Here is a 25,215-nt window from a genome sequence, read left to right as displayed (position 1 = left end):
TCAATTATGAATTAGCCAAGATAGCTGCCTGGCAGTCATGATTTACCAACTGCTGCGGCTTAAAAAGTTACCTTTTTTCTTTACACACTCTGTATGGTGAAGTATTTACTAGTGCTACACTAATTTGAACCTAATGCTTCCTACCACCATTGGCTTCTACAGTTCTGATAATTTATCCAGCGAGTTTGGCACAAACGCCTGTAAAGACGGCAGATTTTAGGAACCCCATCCTGTATCAGTACTTGTGCTCAGAATCTTAAACTATACAGTTTTTCATATAGATAGAAGCCTTAAGTTCCTCACCAGCTATTATTGTGGCCTCACTGACTTTCATTCCTGTCAGTCTGGTTGAATTCAATTCCAGTATCTGGTAGTTTACTTATCCAACTGTCCCATTTTAATACAATGATTTGTGTAAAATATCAAGGAGAATTTCCTACTTTTCCTAAACAAAACAAATTATCTTTGAATAGAATTGAATAATAATGCGTAAAATATATTTTCTGCAAAGCGGACATTAAATCGCTCAGCACACGGGAGTCGTACATTGAAAAAAGTACATTTTCCTCTTTACACACATGTCACATCATTTCACCCACAAAATTCACAGTCAAACTACTTTACAGTATATTCTGTGAAGCACTTTGAGTCGTCTCAACAATGTGATAAGGCGTTATATCAAATACAAGAATTATTATTATTATTATGTCTTAGGCTCCATCCATGTTAAATTTAAGTGCATCTCTTCAGGGGGTTTGGGGATTAATGCCAATAATCAACACAGCTGCCAAGGACCATTACAGTACAGGCCAAAATAAGATTGTCCTACAGCAAGGGAGAGAATGTTCTGACGTGATAAGGCACTATATCAATTGCAAGTATTATTATTATAAGATCAGATAGTGTTTTATCCACTGGATTTGATCTAATAAACTATTCAACTACAAAATACAGTCACTACATTTTATAGAAAATCCTGTGAAGTGTTTTCCGACATAACAGGCGCTGTATCAAATGCAAGGATTATTAATAGCGATAATGTAAAATAAATAGGATAGTAAACCAAATGACTTGTGAGAACAAGGCAATTCTGTTAAATTGGTTGGAACTTTGGCAAGCATTGTGCGCACTATTTTTCCGAGATGGGTTAATAATAATCATTTCATTTGATATATTACCTTATTACATTGTCGAGACACGTTAAAGCGCTTCACAGGACACACTATAAAGCTGTGCATCTGTTGTGGGCGACCGCAACAGCCGATTTGCGCAATGCCCGGTCCCACAAACAGCCACGGAGTGAAAGTAGATTGCAGTGTGTGGGGCAGATGGGGATCAATAGATTTTTTTAATGCAACTGGCTAATCGTGTGTGTAAAAAAAAAAACTAGAAAAATAGTCTTTCCAATTAAATATGGAATTGAGATTCTACAAGATGTTTCGTTTTAATTTAATACATAATGAGTCACAAAAAATATCCTTTTAAAATTAATGACTTTGGTGTGCTCTTTAGCTAAACAAAATGCAGGCATGATAGAAAGTCGCAGTGTATATGATAGTACATGTGTTTTTCTTAACAAATGAATTTTATATTCCTCCTGCCTTTTAGGTAATATGTCTTTTTCCTCAGTAATAAATGCCTGACAGGACTCTATAATTAGGCCTGAGCCAGCTTGGGAGGCTTCAGGGGATTTGACCTGCAATTCCCTGTCCCTCTGGGTGTGTAAGTAAAAGCCAAAACACCTGGAATGTCACACCAGATGTGCAGACCTTGAGCTCCTCTCCATAATTACAATATGTCCGTTTTCCTTTTCTCTCCTATTTTCCCAAGATATTCCCAATCATTCGGAAAATAAAACAACTCTCTTAATATTTTTTTTAGGGGAGCTATTTTGACTTATCAGAATTAGCAGATATACTACACTACAGCAAGTAGCATTTGTATGCAATGGAGAAAACACAAAAGGTTTTTGGAATATTCTCATGAATATGTTACTCATTTTCAGTTTTTTTTTAACTAAGTTTCACTGATATTTCACAGATTTGTATCTGAAAATTAGCCAATTTCATCCTTTGTACCTCTTCACCTGCACTTGGAAAAGTGGCTGAGGCAGTTTATGGTATTTTCTAATCTTTTCTCTCCAGCATATCATCAAACATTAAAAAAAACTGTCAACAACCCTTCACAGTCCTGGGCTGGAATAATGCATAATATAGCAATGCCCGAGGATCCATATTCAGTCTGGGACTTAAATTATTCAGTCTGGGACAGTGAACAGTTAAATGTGAATACTGTTATCCTTGGTGGAAGATACCTCCATGTCGTTAGAATAGGATCTCGAGTTCTTTACCAACATACATTATTATTTTTACCTTTGATTCCTTTGCAATCTATTGTTTCCCCCAAAGCAGAAAATAATGATTTTCTAAAGTTCACACATTCTGTTGGAAGTTCTCCCCCGAGTTCATAGTGTTTTTTTTCCCTGGCTCCTAATGCACCAGGTCGGCTGGGCTCATGCATTATTTCTGGAGCCCAGAAGGTATCTCAAATGGAACGCTACCAAGCCAAATAAGACCTTCCAGTAACATTAATAAAAGTGCATCACAGTGAAACCAAAACTGCAAGATTCTGTTTGTCATAGTGCCTCCATGATTAAAACATTCAAAAGTGCAAAGAGTTAGTGGGAGGGATCTTGCTGTAGGCTTTTCTTTTAGTGGATTCCGTTCCCATGCTGGTGGATGGTTCGGAGATGGCAGCGTATTAGTGCTAATACACTATGACTCTAATTACTGGCACACTATAACAGTGAAAACATTAATAGCCACTGGCTCCACTCAATCCAGCTCGCAGAAAATGAGCTTTGACACAGAGTTGGCGCTTGAACCTCAAGGGGGAGTTGCATTTAAGCTAAACTGGGAAACCGAAGAAAACACAGAAAGAGCAATGTGGGGAGGGTTCAAGAGAGAAAGAGATGGAGAGAAACTAAGGCTGCACTTGGGGATTGAGAATTTGAAGATGAAGATTGCACCAGGGAAACAAGGGGTTAGAGAGGGGAGAGCCTGAGACACAGGCAAGAGAGTTATTATTTTCATGTGAACTTTGGTCCCTGGGGATGGAAAACAGATGGAAGCTATTTTTCCATTGCCATGGTATGACACCCAAGTAATGCGACAATGTCTCTGTGACAAAATAATGGGATCTAGAATGAGATAAGTTTCTAACAGGGTTCCTTAATATGGAAACCGGAAATATGTCAGGAACAATTCTCGGTAACTGGGCTCTGATACAATTTGCTGTCAAAATACAGGGTTTCATAAAGTCCTGTTACCCTCATGATTTTTTTCTTACAATGAATTTTTATTTTCTATTGCAGTCGAATGATACCAGTCATCCATATTATGGAAGATGTCATACCGAACATGGCGATGGATCATTATTTGTTATGAAAATGATGATGCTTACAGTAATTCCCTGGACGTCTAAATGCAGTTAATTGTACTGAATACAATTAAGTACTTCTACATACAATTAAGTACTTCTACATACAATTATCATCATTCTTCCATATGTTTCAGTTGTAGGGTCAGTGCACTGTAGAAAAAACATGGGGATAACAGGACTTTGTGAACACCCTGTAGAATACCTGCAGGTTGGTGAGATGTGTGTATGATGTATTTCTGGTTCCCGGAAGGAGTTCCTATTTTAATTCTTTATTAAGGAAATCATTGCATATTAGACTCCAATGTATTTTCATAAAAGCACATAAAGAATGTTTGCAGAGAAAACACAGTCTCTCCAAGTTATAATACATAATATATTCTATGAAGCCCTTCGGGACGTCCTCCTGACGTGAAAGGCGCTATATCAAATACAAGCATTATTCTTTGGGCGAGGTACACAAGAAGCTGCAAGCGCTAAGCAACTAAATCCAGCAAGAGTTAACATCCTTGGGACAGTGGAAAAGAGATTCTTTAGAATTTAAATTGCACAGAAGAATAGATAAAGACAAGTTGGACAAAAGGCAAGACCCAGGTACCCACATATATTGAACAGATAGATAAATGTATCTATAGTCAAACACTGGAATGAATAATTAGCAGCAAGCGGCCAACTCTGTGAGCTTACCTGGGGGTTTAACCTTTACTTCCAGAGGATTTGAGGATTTACTGGCTTTTTTGATCCATTGGTCCATGTGGTTTCTGTGCCAGAGTTCAGCGACGCACTGGTATCGACCAGCCTCCAAATCGCTGGCTTTGGAGACGCTCAGACGGACAATATTGGACGCCGATTTCGTTATCAATGTTTTTGTCTTGAAGTTCGCCATCTCGTCACCCCACGCAATGGTGGCGTCGTGGGTAAAAGTGACCAGTTCATAGCTGGGGCCGGATCCGCCGGGCTGGAATTTCCATGTTACGGACACCGGCACTCGGGAAGGAAAGACGGGTCGGATGAAGCACTGCAGCTCAAATGTGTGATCGTAGACGACTGATGGAGTTCGGGTTATTGCGGTTACTGAGAAGCTGGATTCTGTGATTAACATAAAAAGCATCAGTGTTGATTCCCGCGTTCGAAACACAAGCTTTAGAATTCATTAAGCAACACATTCCCACGCTGAAATGTCCCTGTTCAACTATGGAGCTTTAGCAATTCTCCAGCCCCATAACACATAAAAAACGGTTAGAAATGAGTAATAAGATCTCCTATGTTATAAAACACAATATCCGATAAACACGTACCATTTGCAAGAGGAGTAGCAATTAAATGTGGCTTCAGAATTCTGTATTCATGAAGCAGGAAAATGCCACAGTTTCTCATTGCGAGAATTCTCCGTTGGCGTCAAACATTCCTAGTTTAGTCACAGCACAGCTAGATACCGAGGAAGCTCCTTTATCTCTTCCTCAACAAAGGAGTCAAAGTGTATCATATAAATAAAACAAAAACTTTTCACTTCTTGGAAATTCCATTACAAGCCAACAGCAGACCTTTTCTTTTTAAAAAAAGTGATCAGCGTATGATATTGAGGCCGCAAGTCGGTCGGTGTATGACGACATTCGATCTTGAAGCCCTCTGACTGGCTCCCTCTCCTTCTCTTTTTCAAGACATGTGTGACCGCAGTTTTGATCATCTTTCCTTTCCCCCCGCCCTCAGCCCGTGTCCTCTCCCTCACCAGGCTCCGCGACGCTATCACCCCCATCCCCGCCTAACTCCACTGGCTTCCCATCACATAGAGGATACAGTTTAAGATCCTGGTCCTCACCTTCAAGGACCTCCATGGCCTTGCTCCATCCTACCACTGCAACCTCCTAACCCCCTTAACAACCTCTCCGCTCAGCGAGCACCGGCCTGCTTCACGTCCCCCCCACTTCGCCGCACCACCGTTGGTGGGCGGGCCTTCTGCCGCCAACCTCTGGAACTCCATCCTGCAGTCCGTCCGTCTCGCCCCCTCCCTTGCCTCCTTCAAGATCCGTCTAAAGATCCACCTCTTTGACTGTGCCTTTGGTCACCCTCCCCCACCCCTGACTTCCACCCTCCCCAATCCTGACCTCCAGCTCGGGTCCGAAATATTGATTGTCCAGTGCCTTGGGACGTCTTCCTGACCTGAAAGGTGCTATACAAATGTAATGTTGTTGTTACGCATCCAGCACTCTCAAGTTCTGCCACTGTTAAGCGCTCTGAGATGCTACCTGTGTGCAGGGTGCTATATAAATGCAAGTTGTTTTTGTTGTCCTCTCAACATGAAAGGCACTATATAAATGTAAACCATGTTAAGAACAGTTTGTGTTATGAGCTCATGCTCACTCAGAACTGGGTTGAGCCTATTCATACTGATTTCACATGAGACCTTTACAGTTGCTAAATTATGCAGCTTTTGCCCCCATCTGTCTGTGTTAACATTTCAATCCGGCTTCCATTAGTGAAAAGTCGATGTTCTCATACATAATAAACTTAGAAGTTAGACAGTCAGGGCATTTATCATAACATTGTGGCCATGATACATCTTGTGTTTAGTTTAATAAAAACATACTTCTGAAATTCCACATAAACATCACCAGTGCCTTTCCTTCTCATTAGCTTCCCATATTGAAGCTTACCAAGAGGAGTTACTGTGGCTACAGCATGGTCTGAGTGCTTCCCTATCCTCTGCCAATCTCCATCCGTGTTCATGACCCACTCTGCCACCGTGCAAACGTATTCCCCGTCATCAGAAACCATAGCGTTGCGCACTACCAGCGTGAAGCTCTCTGGCCGCACTCTGGCCAGCCTGACTTCCCCGCTGGCCCCGCGGACCCGGTACAATGTGCCAAGCAGCTGGGTGCCGTCTCGGTCCAGGCTGATGATGTCTGTGGTCTGCTTCTGTTTGTTTATCAGCTGCCACACCACAGTGAGCTGCCTCCGATTCCTCTTCGCTGAACGGACGTTGCAGACAAACTCCAGCAAGTCGCCTTCTAAAACCCTGGTCGTGTTACTGGTGACAACCACGCTCAGGTCGCTCTCTGATGGAGAAAGAAGATACTCTTAGTTTAACTGGGACTCGTAGAACAACAATAAATCCTGCACTGGTGGGGGAGGGGGCAGTTTAACTGAACTCATCTCTAGCTGTTATTAACCTCTGAGCTGGGAGAAAAGCCAAAATGTACAGTACATTAAATATTAAAGGGATAAACATCCTGATATTCTGACATTATGTTTGGACCCGAGACCGCAGTCTTGGTATACAAATGTAAAGCTTAGCGTTTGATATGGCTGACTCTCAGCTGAAGAGAAATTCCTCCCTGGTCTGGATTTAATCTATTTTCTTAACATTTCAGAGTGTCCAGAATTGGGCAAATTCTTAAGCACAGCATTTAATTTTGAAGCCAGTTTTCTTTAATCTCTCATATATATATGCAACTTGCTGTAAGTTTCTTTGAAGAACTTTACAGAAAACAACTTCGAAATTACTACTGAATTCTACAAGTTTCCAGATATGGAATGCTCTGAAATGCTACATAAAGAGAATATATCTGGATCCAGCTGGAATTTCTCCATCAAGTAATCCCACCAAACGGGGTAAGTTCTGCCAGCGTTCCTCACATTTAAATAAGAGCTCTGTTACTAGGCAACACCATTTCTACACAAGGTACACAATAAATGCAAGAATGAAAACAATAACGTTACAGGCCTGATTGATGCGATGGGATACTTTTTGTATAGAGATATATCATTTAATAAAATACTCCTGCTGTGTGAAGTTAGCACATATCTCGCTAGCACTGTGTGAACAGTCTTCATTGGGTCACAATCAAACAGCGGAGGGCAGGTACATAGATGGTTTAAGTTGTGGATATTCCCAAACAGTTGGAAAGTGATCCTCCTAATTGGCCTTAGAGTTCAGACTGGGGTTGACGATTTCTGAAAGTTGTCCCAGAGGGGAAAATAAATCCACAGACAGCAATGTACAGGTTGGGAGAAGAGGGGGTGGGGGGAAATCCAGGGCTATTCTGAAATGTCGGGGTGTTAATAATATTATAAATAATAATAATCCTTGCATTTGATATAATACCATAATAATAATAATCCTTGTATTTGATATAGCACTTTTCACATCTTCGAGACGTCTCAAAGCGCTGAAGTCTTAGCCAACCAAGGAGCTTCACCTCCCACCTATTTTCTCAACATCCACAAAGCACTTCACGTCACTTCACAGGATATACGGTAAAGTGGTGTGACTGTATGTATTTTGTGGACAAACAAATGCTACAAAAGTACCAATATGTGTTAGGTGGGGTGTTTGAATTGTGAGAGGGTAGGGCAGAGTAGAATATGTGACCATTTCCTCAGCTCACTTTAGACCTCCCTTCATCTCACCACATTCCTTTGATGTTGCTCACTGGGATCAGGACATCCAATTCTTTTGAAAACCAGAAGCAGCAGCACTTCAGATAAGTGAGCTTCAGTTTGCAGTACTTTCATGATCCTTTTCATTACCTCGCAGGAAGCCGACATCATTTGCATGAAGCTGACATCATTTGCATGAAGAAATTACAATTCTGACATAAGTAGCTTGTGGTGCTCGTTTTGTGGTAGTGCAGCTACTACTGGTTTTGTTGGGAGGGTGGGGGGTGGAAAGGAAACATTAAAGGCCTAGACAATACCCTCAACTGATGACATAACCTAATCTTAGCAATGGTTGACTGGAGATGACTAGTCATTCTGGCGAGGCTTTGTTTTGTATCTGGCTGAGTGTTATGACTGATATCAAAATCTACAGAAAGAGGACTGTTGAAGCCTCACAGACTAGGTTGTTACTATTCAATTGGTTTATTATGTGAAGCCTTGAAAGATTTTCTCACTGCAAGCACTGCCTTTGGAAATACGTTTCATCACACAGTGGCACAACTCGACGCAATCCAGCAAAAGACTTTGGGAAAATAGTGCGTTTGCAGCTACTTTCAAAGTCATCGCATAAAGTTTTTTTAAAAAGATTTTTTAAAAAAAAGATAGTCTTTTTAAAAGACAACTTAAAAAAGACAACATATTTTCAAGTATTCTCTAACTTTATCAACTGTATTTTTATTCTCTAACTTTATTCTGTATTTCCTCCTCTCTTTCCCCCAAATATGTTTGCTATCTGGAACATGGGCTACATCAATTCTAGATTCCTTGAAAGTGAGGAAAGAAACCTTTATATAATCAGGGTAAGTATTCTGGAATAGTTTCTCATATTATGACTAGAAGCTCCATCATTCAACACTAATAATCCCCTCCACATTAAATGGGTGGCAAAAGGTAGTTACTTGAGGGCATCATTTAAAGATCTTTTTTAAAGCACTTTCCAAATTAAGACTGAATTTAAGAACTTTTCACAATTTTGTGCAACCTGGACTTCTAGGACATAATTTGTAGGACACTGCTGTGCCGAACTGGCTGCCATGTTAAGCCTACAAATTACACAGTGAATCAATTCACGTTACAGTATATCCTGTGAAGCACTTTGAAATGTCTCAACCACACGATGAGGCGCTATATCAAATGCAAGGTTTGTTATTATTATTACATCATACTAAGACTGGAATTTTGGGCCTCTTGTGGTAAACCAGGCTCGTCGACAGGACACACAAAAAAATTACCACATCGCAATTTCCCCAGGTTCAAATTTAAAAAATTCTTATGGGAATAAATATGATAATAAAATAACTTCATCCGTCGGATTTTTAATTAAAGGGATGATCCTTTCCAACACAGTCAAAAAGTATAATGTCCAAATTTCTCTAAAGACTGTGAACTGTGAAGGAGCTCGTAAATCAAGTCAAAGAGACCATAACCATGAGCAGGGTAGTCAGCTGAGGTCGATAATTTTCTTGGTCAGCTTATAGCTGTACTTTAAGAAGGCGGCAAAGGATTGTCTCTGTGGACCTCTGCCAAATATGCAGTGATGTGTGCCAAAACTTCCTCCTTGCTGACTGGAGCCCTACCTTCACTTGCAGTCTGATCAACCCTGCATCTTTGACATAAGGCTGGCCATATTGAATACCATTGTTGAAAACAGCCATCTGCCATGTTCGGAGCACTAGGTGATGGGGGGGGGGGGGGGGGGGGGGGGGCAGGGGTTGCGGGGAGGAGGCCATACCAGAAACATTTGCCAGTTATGAAGATTAGAAAAATAATTGGGAGAAGCGCTCGTTTTTTTTAAAAAATGCTTCAATTGAGAGAAATCTCAGGAGCTGCTTCTTTCCACACAGACGCTCCAAGAGATAGATCTTTATAATAATAATAATCCTTGCACAGTATTTGACATAGCGCCTTATCATGTTGTTAAGATGTTTCAAAGTTCTTCAGAGAATAAAATGTAAAGTGAATTGACTGTATATTTTGTGGGTGAAATGTCTGAAAACAGCAATAGCTGAAATTAAAGAATGTATAATTTAAAGTAACAGGTTCCTAATCCTATTTGCAACCAAGTTCACTATCTTAGCTCATTGTACTATATATGCCAAAGACCAACTAGTCATATATTAGCACTAGTGTTTGAAAGCTCAGAAACGAGGGAATTTAAATAGAAATATAAGACTGCTCTGTAAGTGATCCAACTTGGAAACGAAGACCAATTCGGTATTTACTCTAGTAGCATGGAAATGCTTGCGCTGCAAAAAAAAAAAGGATTATGGAATTTGACATGGAATAAGTTTTAATTTCTATCCCAAATTCTGTTACCTTTAAGAGAAGTGCATGGAATACAGACCCTTGTGTATTATCAAGATGTTATCCGTTGATCATTAAATATTTCACAACCAGGCTCGGTTGAATGCCTTTTAGCACAATATTTATCGCCATTATAGATCGGATAGAGTATAATTCATTTAAATTTATTTGAGTTAAGCCTGCATTGTGGGAGTGTTGTGCTGTTAGCCTATTTGATTGTGATTGACCAAACTCATTGGACTTCATTAGAAACCTTCACAAACAACAGTGAGGAGATCAGTATCTCATAAGCCTGGTATGGATTCAAAGTCGGAACCCAAATGTGAAAGAACATCATGTTACTCGTGGCTTGAACTGTAAAGGAACTTTGAGCACAACATTAAAACCCTCTTACTTGGAATTGCTTAATACGAATCTCATGATAAGGGAACAGACGTTCTATTATGCATTGAATGTACAAGGCACCACTAAGACCTCTGACTGGTCTACAATAAACACTTCTAAATAAATGATAAAGAAAGAAAGACACTTGGCAGTAAATTCCTCTTTGGAAGATAAGATTGCTCCGAATTGATTTCCTCTTTAATTTTGGAATGAAAGGTGAACGGGTACTTACTGACAGGCTGGACGTTGATTAAAATTTTGCCCGACTTGGTCGTCTCTCTGGAAATAAAGTCTCCCGTCACCGTCTTCTCGCTCTCTGTGACCCGACAGTGGTATTTGCCGCTGTCCTCCAGACGAACATGGTAGATTTTCAGCAGGTATGTAGTATCGCTCTCCTTTGCAAACCTCACCCGTCCCATTTGATCTCTGGATGCATAATTGCCATTTACTGTGGGCACCGCGTTACGGCCAATGTTAGCGATCTGTGTGCCGTTGAAGATCCACAACACTGAGAAATATCGGTCCTGAACGTTTTGAGCGTCGATGACGCACTTCAGCTCCATGGTGTCGCCAGCTGTGAAGAACCTGCCATCATTTTCCAACTGAACACTGAAATCTCTATCTGTGGGGAAAAATAAAGCTCGAGCTAGTACAGAATAATGGAAGCTTGGAGCTCAGGAGCATAAGAAATACGAGCCAGGTGTTTAGTTGGTTCGTACCCCAAGGATAACTCTGACATCCAAATCTGCCTACTATAATTTACAGGTATTTTGTTACTTCTCCACTGGGTTCTAAACGGATTGCATCCCACTAGTGGAATATTCCATCACTATTGCAGCTCTGACGCAGCTAACAACAAGATTGGTGGATGGGTAAAAGAGAGAAAACGTGAGTTACGTTCAGCCCCTGTGCTAGGAAATGGAAAAAAAATCAGTCAGCGTGTGGTGTGAGCAGCTATGATGTGCTCTGGGACGCTACCCCACGTGAAGTACAGTATATAAATGCAAGTTGTTGTTGTTGATGCCTTCCAACACCCACTATCTCCACTTAAATGTAAAAAAAGGCCACTTGGGTGAAGTAGAGTAGATAATAATAATAATCCTTTCATCTGATATAGCGCCTTATCACGTCTTCTAGACGTCTCAAAACGCTTCACAGAAGATACTGTAAAGTGAATTGACTGTACATTTTGTGGGCAAAACGCGGCAGCCAATTGCACACAGCAGTGTTCCACAAACAGTCGTGGATTGAGTGACCAAATTATTGTTCTTATTTTTTATATGAAGGGATTATTCCAGTACTGGGAAACCATACCCCAACAGGAGCTAATAATTACATGGGAGGGGGAGAGACAGGAGGGTAAGGTTGAAACAAATTAGGATTGGGAAGCAAAATAGCAAAAGAGATAGCCAACTAATCAGAGTGAGCCTCCACCACCTGATTGGATTCCTACTATGAATCCGACATCACATAATGTGGCATGTTGCTAAAATCCATCACAACCACAACACACTGAGGCGAATCTTTAGACCGCATTGAAGCATATTACATCCTTAAATCTTTCAATATAAATGTTGTCATCCCAGTTTTCCAACTGAAACATTACAACAATTTCTAAAACTGAAGAAAGGCATTCACATACTTTTTAAAAGCTAAATGAAAGTAATTTCATAGCGAGTACAAGCTGGGTTTGAATTCACCAGGGACAGGCAATCGAGATGCTTCTCCTCTGAATTTATGCAGTGAATGTGAGTCTTGGTACAAGCAAATTACACTCTTAGCACTTAGATCCAAACTATTATCACTTCACTAGTTGGCAATCAACTAGTTATTACTCCATAACTTTGCTTGTTATTGCATGCCTAGCAAAGTTCAATGCTTTCCCAATGAGAAAGTAATAACATGGACCATCTCAGGGCATCAATTCAGCATGGGATCGAATAGGAACAAACACCCATCATTAATTCTACACTACTTTATCCAATGGAATTTACTCCAAGGAGATTTGGAGGGTGGGGCAATTTAATTACAGATATAATACTGGGGTAAGCCTACCCAGTTCTTGCCACTCTGCAGCAACAACAATGGCACTTATATAAAAGCCTTTCATGGAGGTTAATCTTTCAAAGTATTTTTCAGAGATAGAGTGGAAAACTCAGCAGGGTGTGAAATAGGAGGTAAAAGGCATATGATTGACTAAAGGCATATGATTGAAGCGATGGTTTTAAAAGCAGAGGAGGATGCGAGAGGAGGTAATTTAGGAAGGTTCCAGAGAGCAGGAGCAAAGTAGCTGAAGGCTCAACTGCTTTTGATGGGGTGAAGGTGGTGGGAGATGTGTAGCTGGCCTGAGGTTGTGGAGTGAAGAGAGTGCACTGGTGAGCTGGACTACAGGAGATCTCTAGAGGGGCATTTAGAAGCCATACAAGTCTGCTGGGCAATAGAGAGCCTGTAGAACTTGGGGTACTGAGCTTGCAGTGTGGGAGAGGACACTGTCTGGCAAAGTAATAGATTGACTGGAGCTTCTGGAGGGCCAAGCCAGGCTGAGCGAAGAACATTAGAGAAATCCGGAGGTGATGAAGGCATAATGACAATAGGCTTTTAGGTTTTATACATGAGCTTTTTCATATCATATGGCAAATTATTGGGAACAGATGGTTATTTTCTATGCATTCATATAGTTCTCGTACTGATCAGTGGACCTGAAAAATACTCCCTCTGTAACAGAATGTCTTACCTACACCTTTTATATTCACAATCGTCTTGTCAGTGCGTTTGGTAGCTATGGTGTACCAGCTCTTGTCTGCGTCTTGGATCCACTCTCTGGCCTCACAAAAAAACTCTCCTTTATCGAAAGGCTGCAGTTTGTAGATGGTTAATTTGTACAAAGTGCCTCCGGTCTTGTCCAGCCGGACGTTGCCTGATGCCTGTCTCTGTCTGTACGCCTCTCCAGGACGCAGGATAAAATCGCGTGTTAGAGAGATGACCTTGAGATTCTGATCTCCCTTCTGTAGGTACCATGAGACAGCCAAGTGTGTGTGCTGTAAGGTTTGTTTTGACACCTCACACAGCAGCTCCAGAGAGTCACCTTCTACTTTACTCAGGGTCTGGGGTACCGATGTTGCACTGAGCGTGTCTGGAATGACTGCAAGAGAAAAAGGCAGAAAGCAACTACAGGTTACACACCACAGAAAAAACATTAACGTCTTGTACTCAAACGGTTGAGAGCTTGACACACAATCGGGTAGGAAGTTGGATAAATTTCACTGTTGGATGGGTAATTCTTTACAAAGATGGAGAAGAAATGTGGCATATCTTATCTTACTTCAATCTAATGCTGCTCAATTCAACCTCCTCTTTGGAGACTGTTTTACAGAGTATCATTGCTGTTCATCTCAAGAGCTGCTGTAATGTGCAGTGCCATACTATGCTCTGTGTGAAGCCCACTAAATGGGACACTGGGGAGAAATGAAAACTTAAATAATAGAGAAAGAAAGAGCTTGAATCTTATCACTTCAAAGTTTTTCACAAGTAATTAATGTCATATTTTCGTAGTCAAACACAAAATTAGATTTGCACCATCAATGTCCTACACAGAGCATTGAGATGAATGAGGATTATTGATCAGGACAGACTTCCTTCCCTTTTAAAATGGTATGATGGGATCTTCAACATCTACCTGAAAACAGGCACTTCTGATAAAGCATTGGGTGGAAAGTTTAGTCTATGTGTTCAATCCCGATAGGGGCTGAATCCACAACCTACTAACACAGAGTCAAGAGTCACACTCAAGTCTTGTTTATCGATTAAGATTTGACTTTTTTTTCTCTCAAATGCAATTGACTTTTTTGAAGTCCCTCCAAAACGCACAATGTGTAATAAGAACCATGTACTCATTATGGAGATCAAAAAGGATGCGAAAGACAGTGCAGTTACAAAGATGGCAGCGGCTGGAGTCAGCACGTTTCTCTTTAGATGGTTGGAACACCAGTCTAACCCCTTTCAATACCACTCTACAGGATAACAACTTAACTCAATAGATATCCAGTAAATGCACTTGAAGGAGCATTGGCACTTCGAGCGCGACGATATAAATGTAAGGGTGGTAGAGCATAATAATAGTCACTGGATTTGAAATAGCATCTTAGCCTGTCTTGAGACGTCTCAGAGCACTTCACAGGATTTTACTTTGAAGTACAATGATTGTAGGTCAACTGAGCCTGAATTTATCATGGTGACTGAATATGTTGTGCCTGATTTAGGTACTACCATTATTCAAAAAAGGTATTTCAAAGCACTTTTACACTTTTTGGGCTCAATTTTCTTTCAAATAATTTAAGCTTTTAGAGGATGTACAAATTGTAATTGAACCTATCTGCTTTGTAAATGGACAGAATATGTGACCTAGCTATGTGGGTGTGGTGGGGGAATCAGTTCTCGTTTCTGTCTTCGACGTTCAGTATCACCATTTATTTAATGCTTTCAAGAGTGCTCAAGGCCTGTTACTAGACAAAGCCCCAAAACACAGCTCAATAGAAGTGTTTTAATGAGTTATTCGCTGCTACAGGTTGGACATTCCTGATACTTTAAACACATATTCATTAAATATATCTAAGCATCTGGTATATTGTGGAGTGTGTCAGACTCTATTAGCAAATTGGATTGCATAAGCACTTTACTGAGTTACATCACAACTTCTTAAACTGTTAATGATCATAATAGCTCTATGCATTAAACACCCCAGCACAAGCTGAGTTCTGATCATCCACAACTGCTACATTAAATGCTTTTTTCTTCCTCTCTCTCTCCCCTCCGCCCACCAATATATATATTGCTGCTAGCTGTTTGAAGAGATTTATGAATATTCTCTTGTGGTTTTGAGGACTTGAATTATTTCCTGACTGAAGCCAGTTTGACTTGATTCAGAAAAATCCAAATGGGAGCAAGTAAGCAAATCAAAACTGGTTTCCTAGAGAGGTGCAGCGTGAATTGGGTGGAGTTTTCTTAAGTATGGAATTGATAAGTTGTAAGAGGCATAGACCTTATATTTCACACTTATATTTTCTTCCCCATCCCAGTATGTTTGCTCAAGTCAGTTAAAATGTAATCTGTTTCTAAATATTTCAACGAGGCATAATTTCTATCAAGTTTGTTCCTCCCCAAAGGTGGATGGCATGGATTGGGATCCAAGAAGAACTACAGAAAAAAATCTCAGCTGGGGAACAGAGTGAGATGTTTTGAGACTTAAAAACACCAAGCAAAATACTTCCATAACTCCTTCAACTGATTCCAATGATAGGATTGCCCCAAGCAGGGTAAAGTGAGTGGGTATTAAGACCTCTCTCCTTTGCTGGCAGTGTGACCAGTAAAAGGCATCATGTATTATGAGACAAAGTTACCAAGACTAAGTAATCAGACTCTCTGAAAATGTAGGATCCTATGGGATGTTTGTGTTCTGCGTGGCCACTAATTCTCGCTAATTCAGGCTATAAAACAATGCAATTAGTGTATAATTAACTAACAGGATGGTTGACACATTTGTGAGACATGACTCTTTACCCAGGGACAAGAAAATAAGTCATATCAGGATGGTCCTTCTCAAACAAAGCATTTTCGAGAGGGGAGATTAGGGTGTTGACTTACAAGAGCGACTGCACTAATAAAATCAACAACAACACAATTGCATTTATATAGTGCCTTTCACGTCGGGAGGATGTCTCAAGGCGCTGGACAGTCGAGGGTTTGCACCCAAGCTGGGGTCTTACCTGAATTAATATTGGGGTCTTAGTTTGGCAAAGCTGCACCTCTATCTGATACTGATATTGTTTGATGTATCATGTTGTAATATTAGCTACTGTACTTTTCGATGACTGATTGTCCTTTGAGCCGGGCTCAGTGTCCAAAAACGAACAGCCTGTTTCTTTGCTTCCAGCTCAGTTTCAACCTTCACTGTCCCCCAGGAAAAGTTTGGTCTCGCCTTTAGTACAACAGCCAATTTCAGCTGATGGGAAATGGGAGCTCATTGATTTCCAACTAGCTTATTGAACATCAATAAAGGATTGCTAATATAGGGAAGTGTCAAAATTATTTTTCTTCCAAATGTGTTTAAACTGGAAAAGTGGGTATGCCCATGTCAATGTAAAACCATTGTAAAATAATACATGTTCTAATGTTTTGAATGTAATGCTGTAACAAGAAAATGAAATTATTACAGTACATTACACTAAAATGCATTAAACAATTCTGGATAGCTCAGATATTTTGAGCATTGTACTTGGGACTCAAAAGGTCTGGGTTTTAATAATTTTGTGTCCATTCAACCTTCCATGCTTTTGAGATTAATAAAATTACTGCCAAGTCTACAAAATACTGTATATCCTTCTGCTGGAGTTAAGATGGGTGCCCTAGGGCTGAACTGGCAGCCAAAGAGACTGACATCTTAAAAATAAAGACAGAAATTTCTCAATCGTGTAAGCCAAAACTCTTAACAAGTGAGGCAGTCCTAGCTGAATAAATGATGTGCTGTGCAGTTACCATAACATTGATTGTACAATGGGTCAGAAATTAATAATAATTCTTGCATTTAATATAATGTTTCATCACATTATTGAGATATCCTAAAGTGCCTCACAGGATATACTATAAACCGATGTGACTGTGTATATTTTTTGGCTGAATGCCAATTAGACTTTTGGACACTGGACTTTAACTTTACAACTTCTGAGCAGTATCAACGTAGTTCCTTTAGGGCGTGGAATCAATTAGCGGCAAAAGTGCCAAACTCACTCAGCGACGCCATAGGATGACATTCTGGTATCATGAGATAACAAACATCCACTTTCAGTGGAGTGGAAAGATCTGCTGTACATGTGCTAATCACCACAATATTCTAGATGTCCAAGTCTAAATCCACATATCACACTTTGCTGGACACCATCTGCTCAATCAAAGTCCTTATGTTCAGGGCTTTGGCAAAGAGACAAATGTGTAGTGAGACCAACTCTACCTCCAGGGTGTAGAATGACATTTTGGCAATAGGCTGCCATGTTCCTTTCTTGCAGCTCAAAAAATAGAGTGTAGCTGGATAAATTATTTATGAATACTAGATATTAATGCCTCAAATGTACACAATGTCACAGTTTATTCCGCTAAAGCATTTAGCAATCTTCTGTTGGTACTTTATGTTTAGGAGTAAACATTTAACTTGAGTACGTTAAGTTGAACTTCATTGAGTAAACTGCATCTCTGTTGCACACATTGAGATTTGTATTCACATAGCGACATGAGGCGGGAAGTTGCCATGGATGCATGCACCTAGAAATGGATGATTCTACTCTAGTGTCTAAGTGCTTAATGTTTTTGGAACTACAATAGATGCAAACAAACTGTTCACGGTGGCTATCACAGAACTGAATCGAAAGGCATTGCTGCCTTGGGGAACTTAACAACCTTTTGACCTCACTTAGAGAAACCTCTCACCAAAAAACTATTTGCTATAACACCAAACATTTATTTTGCTGCAGACACGAGGGTTATACAATACATGGTTTACACGCTGAAAGGATATACACTTAAGTGCAATTGAGTGAATCATCTGCTGGAGGTATTTTGAAAAAAATCTGCACTTCCTGTCATTCACAGTCAACTTCCATAAACTGGGTTATTTGAAATTATTGATTGCTAACATAAAAATGTCAACGTGAAGGTCAGATCTTGGCTCTTTAATTATTAATGTGCCTCAATTTACCATGGACAGCATTACGATCTTACCTCAGCAGTACGGAGCATTTCATTTTTTTTGTGTGGTATTCGTTTCATGTTATTTGTGAAAAGCATCATTTATTTAAGAAGTAACCTCATTTATTCAAGAAACATTGGGTGAACTATTACACTGCACTTTTAGCACACCTTCCTCTTTTCCAAATGTAACGCCTTTCACATCGGGAAGGTGTCTGAAAGAAAGCACTTCACAGGATCAACAGTACATTTAATGTAAGGTAAGGTCAGAAATAAGCAGGTTTGTGTTAGTGACAACAACAATTTAGATTTATACAACTAATTGGGTCTAGGAATGTATCAAATGCTTCATTGCATTGTGAGGAAAGTGAAAAAATCCTATCCTTATGTTTTAGTTACACAGTTTACTTTCAACTTCAAATTGAAGGTGCGAATCATATTTAAAAACAATAATTCAGTGCCACGGGTTTAAAGTGTGAGTTAACCTTATGTAATATTTGCACATGCAATCACACAAAGCTTTAATATACCTCTGTACCCTCTGTTGAAATCCGACCCATTGAATGTCTCACTGCTGTCTGCAAGCTGAGGTCTAGACCTTCTGGTCTGTACCAGAGATATGGGGATGGAATGCCAGCTAAAAATAACACTGGAGCAGAGAACTAATCGTACAAACTATACACCAGACATTTGTTAACCCGTTCAAGCTTAACCAGGGACAAGCACTCACTGAGCATTATGTTTAATGGCAAACCTTTATTGTTTAGCTGAACAAGCTGAGAACATTCTTATGATGATTGTTCAAATTAAAACCTGGTTCCATCTGCCCCCTCAGGTGGACTTTAAAGATCCCTCATCATGATTTGAAAAGAGGAGTTTCTCCTGGCGTTCTGACCAACAATGCTTTAGATAAATTTGAGTTTTCCTTCACTGGCTGTTTATGGGACCTTGCTGTGCACAGGATGACTGCCTTTCTTGCCTACAAAAAGACCGTCACTGGACTTGACAACAATTCCCCGTGATGCTCTTTACGATATTTGATATTGTGCCTCTAATGTCAAAAGTATAAAAGACAAAAACATAAAATGCAAGTATTATTTACCACAGCTTGCATTTATACAGTGCCCTTCACACAGCATAACATCTTGGAGTGCTTATTCTACTACAATTTTGGCACTTGACATGGGCTAACTCGCATCAGAGAGGGAACTGTGTTTAAAATGCTATTCCGATAATGCTTTCATGCTCATTCCAAATGCATATTCAGCTCCTCTCTATTTCTTCTGTGCATCAGCTTCAATTCTGCAAAAATGGTGAGCAGGATAAGCAGACAATTGACAGTTCCCACTGGCAACTTCAGACTTCCAATTTAATTGAATCTAACTTAATGTATTGATGCCGCCCTTAGGTAGTCATGAAGCTGCGAATGTTAGTCATTTAATAATAAGATTGAAAGCCATGTGTGCGCGGGGGTGGGGGCAGGGAAGAGGGTGGCCTCAAAAAAGCTCTGTGAAACCATCATATTTCGCAGAATGATGAGTTACTACAAATGGTTTGCTGCCTTGGGCATTGAAGTCGGTTAAAGCTGTAAATATCACACACTGTAACATGGAGTGTATTAGTGACTCTAGTCTAAGAGTGAATTACTGATTGTTTATGCCTTGACAACTGATAGAATCTCTTAAGCTCCACTACCAGGTTTACAGGACATAAAGTTCTTAAATAAAACTGTGACCTATGCTCCAGATTGTACAGTGATTCCTGTTTTTTTTGCTTTTCCTTCCTCTGCTGTGTTGTTCAACCTTTCAAAACCTACATAATTGCAATCCAGTAACAGGGTAAAATCCAGGCTGACCTCAGTGCTAAATTGGGCCTCACACCGTATCTTATTTCTCCTCCCGCCTTTGTTTTGACAGATTTCTCTCGAGCCACGCTTGTCAAAGTGTAGTAACAGAACATTTGCTAGCTTACAGTTTACAAGTGTACGAAACCCTTGACCCAAATTCTCAGATGTACCAGAAAAAATGTCATGATTCTACACATTTAAAATCCCATTCAAGGATTTCTCTGGAGTAAACTAGACCATCTCTGTTAAACTCTAAGATGCCAGAGTCGAGTTACAGATATGAGGATAGGATTGATAAATTGGGATTTTTTCACTGGAAAGACTAAGAGGTGACTTCAAAATTCAGGAAGGTTTTGAGAACATGCATATTGAAGGATTATTCCTGCTTGCTGGTAAATTGTTAAGTAGGGACAAGAATTCATTATAACAACAATAATAATCCTTGCATTTGATATCGCGCCACTTCAGGAAGATGCCTCAAGGAGCTTCACAGGATTTACTGTAAAGTGTAATTAAAGAATTATAATAATCATATAATAATCCTTGCAATTGATATAGTGCTTTATCACATTGTTGCGACGTCTCAAAGCGCTTCACAGAATATACTGTAAAGTGATTTAACTACATATTTTGTGGGTGAAACGCAGCAGTGTCTCACAAACAGTCATGGATTGAGTGACCAAATGATTTTTTACAAAAAAAATGGAAGGGTTTATTACCCCTGGAAAGTAATCTGCCAATCGACTAACAGCCAGGCTCCTACTTACTGCTACATAAACAGAAGCGTGTGGTGTGAGAAAACTTGCCAACGGTTTCACCCTGTCCGGTAATCAAACCCAGTTCCGTTTGATTGTCAGGTGAGTGTGAATTGTCACTGAAACGGTTAAGGAGGTGGTCAGAAGAATTCTGTTTCATTCAGAGGGTCATTAAAAGATTGAGCACTTTGCAACAAGTGGTGATTTAAGTTAAGACCACATTTCAAAAAGGCATTTGAAGAGCGATATTATGAGTGCAGAGAAAGAGCAGAACAGCTGGGATTACAATACTCAGGGATGAAAATACAATTGTGTTTTATAACATGTTCAATGTCAAATTGAATCTATAAAGAAACACCATAAATTTCAGTTGATAATTATAGAATGGTTTCAAGCCAGAATATTTTCCTACCCCTTCCCAACTGCCTTGCACCACATAGACACAATTGTTGGACTGAAGCCATTCCGAAGCTTCTGGTGGTCACTGGGATATCAGAGAACAGGGTTTAGAAAACCCATACTTGGGTTGAGGATGCTTTGTATGTGAACCTCAAGGGTACGGAAAAAATGAGTTCTTACAGGAGAGTAAGTAGGGAAGGGAAAAAAGAGTTGTGCTGCTGAGTTGTCTGGCATCAGAGTAGTCGAGGTGTGAATGCATTGAATTCATAAGCCTTATGTAAAATGAGTGTATTAATATCATTCTGAATCTTTCATTCGGAATCAGCATTCAGGAGAGCAGAAGTGTGCATCTGATTCACAAGCCCTAGGGTGTGTGCACGATTGCACCATCCAGCTGGAGAGATGAATAATTCAGAGTCAGTAACAGGCCTGAAAGCAGCGAAAACTTAAGCAACAAATGGACGCGAATGGAGACAGCAGTTTGCGGGGACTCATTGCTAATCGTAGAAGAATCCGTGCAGGAACTGGATGACAGGACTGACCCAACGGGCAGCTTGGTGTACAGCAGGGGTTCACTCACACCTTCAACCAAACATCTGTCTGACTTGGTCTATTTCTCTGAAGACACAATGGTTTTGTTGCATCAAAATCGGGCGCATAATTTAACACAACTGCATTTTTTAAAAAGTTAATGCCAAGATATTAATATTACAATTGAATTAATATTTAAACACTCTGACTTTAGGTAAACACTTCTGAAGGTATACTGATATTCTTCAGTAATAATATTTCTTGTGTAGGAAAAGGTACAATGATGGGCAATTTGAAAGAAAAAAAATGGGAGTGGGCACCTTAATTAATGGAAGATTGCAGAAACTGGGAATGTTAAGAGACAAGACTGAGACAAGGTGATTGCGGACAATCTTAGGGTTGGGATTATGGGTTGTCTATAAACCACGCGGTCACTACACCTCACATAAAATATCCAGTGAAGCGGTTTAAGATGTTTCGACGACATCAAATGCAAGATTATTAATATTATAAGATGCCAGACACACAGCAGATCAATTAACTCTTTGGCAGCTAGCCCAAATCGATGAAATCTGTAGGGCCATAGGTCAGGAGTTAAGGATATGGATGTAAACCACAGTTTTATGCCATAGGACACCCCTGGTCACCACCTATTCAGTGCAGTCGGATAATACTCTGCCACTTCATTCGATCAAGGTTTGGGCTTCTTGATATTTATGCAGGGCTTCTCTTCTACTTGTGTCAGTGTTCATTTGAAAACAAACCCTTCCTCCCTGCCCCTGTACCTCGTACCTCTGTTCTTGATTTAAAAAATTAAGGCTGCTTATAAGTATAGTAATAATCCTTGCATTTGATATAGCGCCTTATCACGTCTTAGTGGCATTTCAAAGCGCTTCACAGAATATACTGTGAACCACAGTGTCCCACAAACAGTCGCGGATAGAGTCTCAACATTTTTATCATTTATTTGTTTTGGAGGGATTATAACCTCCGAAACGTGATCCGCCAATCAACTAAAAACCGGATTCCTACTTACTGCTCGGCAGACAGAGGCATGTTGAGTAAAGAAACTTGCTCAACATTTTGCCCTACCCAGGAATCGAACCCATTTCCTCTCGCTTGCGAGGCGAGAGGTCTAATCACTAAGCTACAGGGGTCCACTTAGATAAAGATAAAGCAAAGTCCTTAGCTCTGGTATGCTTGTATGGCTGGTGGAAACTGCAGGCTAAACAGTGGGAGGCTCAGGATATCAAGTTGAAAAGCAGCAGGTTTTGCCACTCACAAACCATGGTGTAGAGTAAAGAACCACCATCCACCATGAGATCACAGTGTTAACTCAATTGATTGTAAAATAAGAAATTGTTTAATATCAGTCACCACATGCACTGGCATTGACAATATTTCCCTGACCTATTGATTCCACTCGCTGAGTGACGAATGCAGAAATTAAAAGGTTTCCAAACACAATGCTGTGAAACAAGACTGGGTTGATTGAACAACTGTACTTTAAAAGCCTGCAACCCCTCGTTTAATAAGCTTAAAAAGGCTGGATTTCAAAATCGTTGTAAAATATCTATGGGACATCATTCTGTTCCATAGATTCCAGCTTGTTGCAAAATACTGGGGATTTTAAAATCAATTTAGTCAATGGAGATAAACAGCAACTTCATTCTCCACACTGATATTACTGCATATCCACGATGGGGCTGATCCCATTTTGTGTGGGTATCGGGTTCTCTGTATAATTGACTATTCTCCACTGAGTGATCACATGTCCCCGCAGGCTCAGCCATCTTTTCTTTCCATCATCGAAAACTATTCAACAACGTATCACTTGTTAAAACAGTCAGGAATGGCCTGAGATAAAAATTAACATTTTGAAATATGCACAGAAGAAAAATATCTCTGACAATGTCTGGAACCATTTCCCACCCACCGGCAATCAAGCACATAGTGCCGCCAATTCAAAAATCCCATCTCATTAAAGCCTAGGGAGCTTCTGTCACTGTGCCTTTTCAACCATGTAGATTAATCCAGCTCCCTTACATCAGGCTCAAGGAAAAAAATCCTTCCCCTCCACTCGACGGAAAGGTTATTTATGCATTATATTTAACAGTAGTCCCTATGGTCTGGAATCGCTCTTTAAGGACCAGTGGGTTTGAATGCTAAGCTCCGACTGTAATTTAAGCACCAGTCATACAGATGGGTTACCCTGCTGTAATCTTAGCGAGGCCCAACTCTTCTCATTTTCACACACTACTTTATGGGCAAGGTTTGTTTTACTCCTTTTTCTGTGTGTTGGCTCATTCTCCACAGCTCAGAGATTGACAGTGGTGTGCATCAAGAAAACAATCTGCATTTTTACAGCTTCTGTGAAGCTGAAACATCTCAAAGCGCTTTACAAAAATGACTATCATGTAACTTATTTGTAAACAAACCCAGTAACCTTTGTGTACCACAGCAAAGTCCCACCAGCAGCCACGAGGCCAGTGAAAGATTTTTCTGGAGCGTTGTCGGCCACAGTGATCCCTGCTGGAAGATGTGTCATTTGTTGGGAGTAGGGAGACTTCCCGTGAGAGTTGTGGCATGCTCTGCATGTAGAACAGCCACTTGGCAAGAGCATTGGGAAGCAGCCACTGACCTGCAGAACTGTTACCGAAGCAGAAGCTTAAAGCATTCAGGAGCAGTGAGAAATCTAATTTAAAATGGAGTCCTGTAGCATAGTGGTTAGAGCGCTCGCCTTGCAAGCGACAGGACACGGATTTGATTTCCGGGTAAAACCTTAGGAAAGTTTCCTTACTCCACACTCCTCTGTTTACCTAACAGTAAGTAGGAAGCCAGTCATTAGTCGATTGATGGATTGCGTTCCAGGGATAACAACACCCCCCGCCAACAAAAATTTGATCACTCAATCCACAACTGTTTGCGGGACACTGCTGTGCGCAATTGGGCTGCCGTGTTTCGCCACAAAACACACAGTCAATATACAACAGATTCTGTGAAGTGCTTTGAGACATTTCAACTAAGTGATAAGGCACTATATCAAATGCAAGGATTATTATAATATAAAATAAAGATTGATTTTCTTCCCCCCCCCATACCAGTTCCATAATGATTTGGAAATCCTGAAAACATGGCTAATGGTCAGAATAAACTACATCTGTGCTCTCACACATTGCTTGATATTAGCAACACACAGTCTGGCAATGACTTTCATTAGTGGTGACACAGAAGGAAAAACGTCTGACCTGTGGCTAAGGTATGATACTTATTTTTGTAAATTTTTCTATTTTTTTGGATTATGTGGGTAATAAGCTGCCTCGAGCAGTGTTTAGTTGGTTCCTCTGGCAGAAAAATTGCTGAATTAGACTGAATTATTTATGC

At 40.2% G+C, this 25,215-nt stretch overlaps 1 protein-coding gene across 1 annotated transcript in view; it reads right to left on the bottom strand.

The window, feature by feature from the left end:
• LOC103180166 (immunoglobulin superfamily member 3) overlaps positions 1–25,215 on the bottom strand; it is an 85,957-nt gene that overhangs the window by 22,417 nt on the left and 38,325 nt on the right. Inside the window, exons 3-6 of the mRNA XM_007895857.2 lie at positions 13,301–13,708; positions 10,799–11,188; positions 6,093–6,494; positions 4,126–4,527 (exon numbers count right to left, since the gene is read on the bottom strand). Of these exons, the coding sequence (XP_007894048.2) occupies positions 4,126–4,527; positions 6,093–6,494; positions 10,799–11,188; positions 13,301–13,708 (1,602 nt within the window). The remainder of the gene's footprint in view (positions 1–4,125; positions 4,528–6,092; positions 6,495–10,798; positions 11,189–13,300; positions 13,709–25,215) is intronic.

The sequence above is a fragment of the Callorhinchus milii genome, unplaced genomic scaffold, assembly GCF_018977255.1.
Source record: "Callorhinchus milii isolate IMCB2004 unplaced genomic scaffold, IMCB_Cmil_1.0 Scaffold4, whole genome shotgun sequence".
Taxonomy (NCBI): domain Eukaryota; kingdom Metazoa; phylum Chordata; class Chondrichthyes; order Chimaeriformes; family Callorhinchidae; genus Callorhinchus; species Callorhinchus milii.
This window is presented reverse-complemented; position numbering and strand designations above follow the sequence as displayed.